General features: G+C 52.2%; 1 protein-coding gene across 1 annotated transcript in view; it reads left to right on the forward strand.

Annotated features, from left to right (window-relative positions):
- Window positions 1–7935, forward strand: part of LOC104412306 (N-terminal EF-hand calcium-binding protein 3-like) — a gene marked incomplete at its 5' end in the record, with an annotated part of 19552 nt that overhangs the window by 4091 nt on the left and 7526 nt on the right. Inside the window, 2 exons of the mRNA XM_010022982.1 lie at window positions 3262–3287; window positions 3602–3699. Of these exons, the coding sequence (XP_010021284.1) occupies window positions 3262–3287; window positions 3602–3699 (124 nt within the window). The remainder of the gene's footprint in view (window positions 1–3261; window positions 3288–3601; window positions 3700–7935) is intronic.

Consider the following 7935-nt stretch of genomic DNA (forward strand, 5'->3'; position numbering starts at 1 on the left):
TGCTGTTCCCCAGAGCTGGATCAGGGCTGCAGGGGGGGTCTCAATGTTGTTACAAATGGCTTTGGACTGAATGTTGCAGTGTTGTATAGGTTTCATGTCATGTTTGCAGAGGATTCTGAAACCTGCCCAGGGAGTGTTGCAGGGACCTCATGTGTCTTTCTCTCCTCATGTTGGGAAAACTTAGAAAACTAAGGTCTGGGAAATCCTCCTTTGCATGAGAGTGGTCAGATGGTGGTGGCAGGAGTTGGGTGCAGGCTGCCCAGAGCCTTTGTGTGTGTGATTTTGAGCCACAAGTGGAAGTAACCTCAGGCCTCTGGTTCTGTGGAAGAAGGGACTTGTGTGAACTTTGCTTCCCTTTCTTTAGTCAGAGGCTCAGGGCTGCAGTTTGTGCCAGCCTGTGAATGATGGCGAGTGAAGCACTGGGTGGCACTGGAAAGGTTTGGGGATGGCAGCAGAGGTTCCCAACACGATAAATGGGAAATATAAAAACTTCCCATCTGCTTTGCTGAGCTGATTGCTGTTTTCTTGCATCAATTCCAGGCACATTCTCACCAAATCCCAACAGCATAATGATGACAAGATCCTTCATCATCAGTTCAAGCTTAATTACAGTTAATCAGTGGTTTGAGCACAGTCAAAATACAGCTATGTAGAAATGTGGAGAGGCTCAGGATGAGTGTTTTGGAGGCAGAGGATGGCTCTTCTCTTGGAGTGGGAGAGGGGATGGATGGCAGAGAGAGGAGCAGAGCAAAGCCTGTTGCATCCCAGCAAAAAGGGTTGGGATTTGATGTGCAGTTCTCCTAGTTTCTGATATGAAGTAACTTCTGGTAGCGTGAAAATGGCACCATTGGTCTGTGCTCTGCTTGCAGTTCTCTGTCCTGCCCTGAACTGCACCCTGGGGCTGCTGTGGGATGTGGGAAGAGGTGTCCATGCAGGGCTCCTGGTGGAGCAGGCTGTGCTGGGAAGGGAGCACATCTTCCACTCGTCAGCTCCCCAGGGGCTGACTTTTGCCACAAGATCTTGGTGTCTGGTTCAGTGTTCAACTGTTCACTGGTTTAGGTGTTGATCAGTTGCTTGTTTTTAAGTAGCAAACAGACAAGATGGAGTTATTAATGATTTCTGGCCTCTCCTTAAGAGCCACAGGGTTGGAATTGATTGTAGCTCATTGCTACATGGATGCTTGCTCACTGGAGCCAAGGTGGGGAATGAGGCCACCTTCTTCCAGGCCCAGGGTCTCAGTGGGGACAGATGCAAAAGCCTGGATAACGTATGCCTGGGGTGTTTCACCGTGTGTTTTGTTATCTTGTGTCCATATCCCCCCTTTGGTGACTTTTACCCATCTCTTGGCTAGGAACCAGTGGCTGCAGTTACTACTCCAGCTCGTGGGTCTTGCAAGCAGTGCTGTGGATGCTGCAGTGCCAGGTCGCTGGTGGCAGTGCAGCAGCAGCGGCAGTGCAGCAGCAGTGGCTCTGCAGGCTCCAGGCAGCTTTCAGGGATCAGTGGAAAAATTAAGAAGGAGCAAAGCATTTTTCCAATCAAAACTTGTGCTTCAAGCCCCAGTTGCTCCATCCCGCAGAGCTGGGGTCAGGTGCATGGAGCTGCTCAGAGATGGGGATCAGCAAAGCTTGATGGAGTGGAGGAGGCAGAAGAAGGGGCTGTGTCTTTGCTGATTTATCTGTATTGCATCCCAAGGGAAACACTGTTTGTTTTCATCTACTTTCAAACCTGTCTGCAGTGCCAGGACAGTGCAGCAGAGAAGCAGCTTCTGCAGTAGCTGTTGAGAGTAGAGGAGCCAAATCACATCCTAAACCTGCCTGTCTCCATTGCCTGAGAAGGCACCTGATGCCATGAGCTAAACAGAGGGTCTGCAGTGAAGTCTCACACCAAAATTCATCTTTTGAAACACTGCCTATTACTAAAGAACACTGAGTGGCAGCCCAGCAGAAAGAGACACAGGAACCAGCCTTTGATGTTTGGGGAAAAGCTGTAGAAAGATTTTGCTTAAATAATTATACCTGCTCCTGGCATGGTATATTGAACACTTTGCACACTCTCCTCTAATTCTACCTCGGGGTGTTTTTGCCCCTTTGCCCTGTGAGCAGCATCAGAGGGGACACAGGGTGATGTGGTTGTGGTTTGACTTCCCCTGGGCAGCATCACTGCTGCCGTCCTCATGCTTGGAGCATGGCAAACTCCAGGTATCACCAGTTCCTCCATTTGTGACAGCACTTAAACACTTAAAAAAGACTCTCTCATGCTCTCCTCCACTTTCCCAATCAGAATTAGAACTGGTTGTAATCATTGTGGGGATTTTGAGACAGCTGAATGTCTTGAGTGGAGGCTGATTTGAATGCATGATACCATGGGGCATTTCCCTCCAGGGATGCTGGGCATCACAAGCAGCTCTACCTCCATGGCTTTGGCCACCTGAGTGGATCCAACCACTTTGTACAAACCCATGTCCCGTCCCAAAAACATGTGGCTGTTTGTGGGTGCTTCCTCCTCCCTCTCCACCCTAGCAGCACCTTTGTGAGCGACAGGAGGGACCTGTCCATGCCCTGCAGGGATGCTAGCACTGACTCTCCACTGCAGTGCTCTCTCTTTCTGAAATGGGATGTGGGGCTGACCCCCACCTACAGGTATTTGGACTCAGATATCAGTTTTAATGGCCTTCACATCAGGAACAAGCCCTCTTACGGGCTGTGAAGCCATCCAGGGAAGGGGAGGAGCACCCATGGGGCAGGTGAGAGAGGAGGGGGCCTGTGCCATGGGGCAGCCAGCAATGAGGACAAACGAGGTAAAAGGGGACAGGAGGAGGGAGCCCTGGCCAAATGCTCGACACCTCTGGGAGAAGAGGTTGGGTTGAAGGAGCAGCTTCTGGGGTGGTCAGCTGCAGGCACAGAAATGGGGCTGCCTCATCAGCCCAGGGGCACAGGGCACTGCCTCCCCTCCCCTCCATCCCGGCCTCGTCCTGCTGTCACAGACACTCACAGCACATTCCAGCTCAGGAGATGTTGGTGGAGCAGCTTTGCTTGCTGCTTCAGCTCCCAAAGCAGAAGTGATGCTCTGCAGCGCTGCCTGGGTGCTGCAGGTGCTGAGCACAGCTTCTGGGCTGCTGCCTCTAAACTCGTGCAGCCTTTTCCTAGCGAGCAGTCAGTCTGTTGGGGGTCAGGACAAGCCCTCAAGACCCTGCTCACTACAACTGCTCTTCCCAAACCAGCCACCACATCTAACAAGAGCTTGTTTCTCTGTTTCTTGCAGTAACGTGGACACGGAGAAATTGTGTGGTAAGTAGAGTGATGTTCAGAGGGATACCCCTCTTGAGGGTCTGTGGTGGGGCTTTGTGCACATCTGATCTGGGCAATCAAATGGCATTTGACAGTCCCTGTGCCTCAATCCCAGCTCAGAGGGCATCCGTGCTTTTCCCAAGGGGAATGGGACACATTGTCCCTAGGGATAGGAGAGGACTCTTCATTCCAGCCCAGGTGGGATCATGACTCTGGGGAGACAGTGCAGGGCTGTGTGCAGGAGGCAGCAGGGGCAGGGCAGGCAGAGATGGAGGTCTGTGGTCTTCTCACTGTGCTCTTCTCTCCTGCTACAGATTATTTCTCAGCGTATCTTGGAGAATACAGGAATGTGCTTTCTGCCCTGGAAGCCCTCAACTCTGCGGTCCTGGCAGCCATGGACAAAACCAAGCTGGTGAGGATGGGCCCATGGGAGGGTCGTGGGGTGGGCAGGTGGCTAACAGAAGCTGTAGTGATTTCAGCTGCTTGCTTAGGTTCAGCTTGGGTACCAGAGGCAGCAAATGTACCTCCCAGATCAACTGCGTTGCCTTGTGTGTGCTTTGGGTGCCTCCATGAGCAGGGAGTGCTGCAGCAGCACAGCCTGCAGCACACTGGAGAGGGGGAGCTGTGCTGGAGGAGGAGAAGGGTAGACCTGGTGCTTTTGTGCTCCGGAGATGGCTTCTTCCTGCTAGGGCTCTGGCAGTGGTGGTTTCAACAGCTCCTTGCAGACCACTTGCAGCATCCTGCCTGGGGATGCTGTTTCTAGGAGCATCTCTGAGCCAAAGCAAGGTCTTTACCACCAAGCACCCTGTGTGAAATGGGGACACTGGGCTGACCCCAGCAGCTTGTGCTTTGCACAGCCTGTGCTCACAGCCACAGAAATGGGCTGTTGCATCTGGGGCAGGAGGGGGCAGCTCTGGGGACAGCGAGGTGCTTGGGAGCAGGTAGGGAATGGTGAAATTCACTGACTTGTGCCAGGTTCATCCCTGCAGTGAGTGCTCTCCCTTTCCCTGCAGCTTGTACTAATAGGAAGCAGATTGGAGGATGCTAATAAGGGCAAGCAGCCTCCTACTCTGTGAGCCCCTTGCCTCTGTGTGGAGAGCAGAGGTCTGCAGAGTGCAGCCTGTGGGCTAAATACCGCTGTGGACCAGCAGTGGCCAGCACTGGAAGGGACCTCCTGGACCCCCTTTGCTTCTGGAATGTGTTAAGTGGTTTAGCCATGTGCCTGGGGCTGATGCTGTGTTACAGCCATGGGAAGGGCCAGCCCTTGCTTTCCCTTCAATGGGGTGGTTTGGTGCTTGTGGGAAGTGGATGAAGGGCATCATCCATGTGCACATTGTCCTCTTGATGGGACAGAGAAGTGAGGGGGGATCCGGTCCCTCTCCCAGCTCTGCAGAGTCATCCATGTGGTGTTTGTGCCTTTCTAGTGTCAGTCAGGATCGTGCCTTCTCTAAGTGTTCCTCTGGCTAGATCCAGCCTCAGCAGCATCTCCCTGGTCATTGGGAAATGTTATGCCAGGAGAGGGAGTCACTTGAAAATGCATTTTCTCTTTGGCTCAGCTGCCCAGCCCCCTTCACAGTTATTAAATGTAAGCCCAGAGGGAGAGAATTAATCCTCTTCAGAACATTGCTTTATTTATGTTCTTTTCTGGTTTGTCCTTTTTGATAATGAATCTATCTATTTATGTGTATCTCCAAAGCACAGTTACTGTCTGCCTCACAGTATTGCCATGATGCATTCATTCCCTTCGTAGTTTCTGGTGCCACAGGTGTTCCCTGGAAAAGAGAAGCAGGTTTTCCCTGTTGAAACAGATTTTCGTGGACCCACTTTTCCACCCCTGTTTGGATGTGCTGGATGCAGGAGCCAGGGCAGCCTCATGCTTACAGTGCTGCTCTCACCAGGGTGAGGGCTGCTCTGATCCCTGAGCTCCTGGGTGCTCCAGGGCACATACTGGCCTCCTGGGAAGCATCTCCCTGTGCTTCCCTGGTCTGCTGGGCTTGGAGCAGGGAGCAGGAGGAGAGTTCAATGCTCCAAGCCTGTGGTCAGGGCTCTTGCAGAGCTGTGGGAAATCCACGGCTGTAAGGGGCTGGCAGAGGTGATAAACGCTGTGTTCTTACCTGCTGTGACCTGAAGAGATTCCCTTGTTTGTATTTCCAGAATGGGACTTCATCTCGGGTTATTATGGGATTAGTGGGTTTATTAGGTTGGATTTTAGCCAAAGCTCACACCTCTCAGAGCCAGGGGAGGGGGCAGAGAACAGATATTTCCCATAGTACATGTCAGTCTCTCACTTCTGTTAATTCAAACACCTCTAATGCTGCCATGGCTGAGCACCGAGAGCCCCAGTTTGGCAGACACCTCCCTCCTCTCTCCAGGAGCAGATGCCTGAAGCTTCGTCCTGGGGAGCAGCTCTTACTGGAGGTGCAGCCATGCTGCGTGCTGAGCAAACTGGGAGAGACCTGCCTGCTCCAACAGCCCTCGCTACAAAGCTCTGCTTCCAGAGCAGGGCTGTGGAGCCAGCAGATGTGGATCTGTAGTCCACAGGTAGTGGACATCTAGGCACATATGTTGGCACATATATGGAGTCAACAAATGTGGGTAGATGTGGAGCCAGTAGATGTGGCTCTACACTCCCTGCCTGGTTTTCCTAGGCTGTATTTAAGAGGGCTCTGCATGACTTCTGAGGAGGCAGGGATACCCAGGCCAGCTAGAAGGAGAAGTAGTTCTCTGCTTTGAACTGGGTCTCACCAGTTGAACCACAACACCTCTTGGTTAGGACATGATGCATCTGGTAGTTCCTTACTTCTGCTGCCACAGGATTGCTCACCCCTGCATCCTTCAGGTACCTTCCTCACAGCTGTAAATAGGCTCATGTAAATAGGAGCTCACTTTACAAGCAGGAGATCATGGGCTGCTTTGTTAGCACAACAAAAGCAGAGCGTGGTTGATGCTCACACCATGCCAGGACAATGAGCTATGGGGAGGAGAGAGAAAGAAAGCTAAAGCATGGGAAACACAGGCCAGGTTCATCCTTCTCACCATGTAAGTGCTGCTATTCCTGTGGGAAATAGTGTGTGTGTGGGCAACAAACCTGCTCATGGTCTTTCTTATGGCTCCACAGGTTGGCAGGAGGAAACCAGATCATTAGGGGTTCCTGTGCTCCCATCCTTCCTCACTGGGCTGGTAGAAACATGGTAAAGGAAAGATGCAGGTTCAAGAAAAGGGTTTTTTCTCCAGATTGTGCCATTTGCACTTATTTGTAAAATACAGGTTGATTGCTGTGCTGCAGGGCACTGATTAAAGCTGATCGTGGGGTTAGACTTTGTGTTTGCGGTATGATAACGTCCAAATAAGAACTGAATAGAAGAGAAGCTGCGTGGAGACCTCAGAGCAGCTCCAGTGGCTGAGGGGGGCTACAAGGATGCTGGAGAGGGGCTCTTCATCAGGGACTGTATCGATAGGACAAGGGGTGATGGGTCCAAACTGAAACAGGGGAAGCTCAGGTTGGAGATAAGGCAGAAGCTCTTCCCTGTGAGGGTGCTGAGGCGCTGGCACAGGGTGCCCAGCAAAGCTGTGGCTGCCCCATCCCTGGCAGTGTTCAAGGCCAGGTTGGACAGAGCCTTGGGCATCATGGTTTAGCGTGAGGTGTCCCTGCCCATGGCAGGGGTTGGAACTGGATGAGCTTTAAGGTCCCTTCCAACACAAACCATTCCATGATTCTATGAGTGGTGGAAATACCTTGGGAAAGGGTCTGACATTTCTCAGAGAGGACCTGTACGCTTAAGTCTTTCCATTCTCCACTTTGCAGACACTGCAAATTAGCCCATAAATACCTCTCCAAGTCTTACTTCTCCTTTGGCAGGAGGTATGCAGTCACCTATTCCATTCTGTCCCGAGCTTAATGATCATCATAAGAAACTAATAAAACCTCTCAAAAGCAGAATTACAGCAGCTCTTGGCAACTTTGGGGCTTTCATCTGGGTCAACAGAGCCGAAATTCCAGTCCATGACCAAAAAGCCTTGTCTCGTGCTTGTGGAGTTATTTCCTCCCTGACTCCTTTCCAATGGTCTTTGCTGTGAGCAGAAAATGCTGTGCTCAGTGAGACAGAGCACGTTTTTATTGAGCCTCTGTTACGGAGGGGTTTGAAGTGTGGGTGCAACACTTGGCTTGTTCACCCCAAAGTGAGGAGGGGACCAGGCAGCAGAGCTGGAGGGAAGGCTCATTTTCCAATGGATTCCTCCCCTGGCATGAGATTTTCCAAGTGGCTGCAGGCGGGTGAAGCAGCATTTGGGGTTCTCTGGAGAGGTGGTTATTTCCATCCTCTCTCGGGCATGTTCCCCTGGGTGTGCTGTGTCTGTCGAGGCGAGAGACAGGAGGCAGCTGCTCGTCGTGTGCAATGCTGGACCCAAACACTGATGTGTCCATGTAGGATCCTGCTCTGCCCTTGGAAGTGGGTTGGAGTGTGCTGGGAGCGAGAGGATGGGGAGCTTCAGAGCTGAGTCCCCTCTGAGCACAGTGTGCCCTGGGCTGGTAGTTTGGGTTTGGGGGGTGGCTGGTGCCTGTGTTTGGGGTGCAGGGACTGCAGTGGGGTGAGCTGTGGGGCTCGGGACAGGTAGTGAGAGCAGCTGCCTGCTCCTGTGATAAAGCTCT

Source organism: Nestor notabilis, unplaced genomic scaffold, assembly GCF_000696875.1.
Source record: "Nestor notabilis isolate BGI_N333 unplaced genomic scaffold, ASM69687v1 scaffold23139, whole genome shotgun sequence".
Lineage (NCBI taxonomy): Eukaryota > Metazoa > Chordata > Aves > Psittaciformes > Psittacidae > Nestor > Nestor notabilis.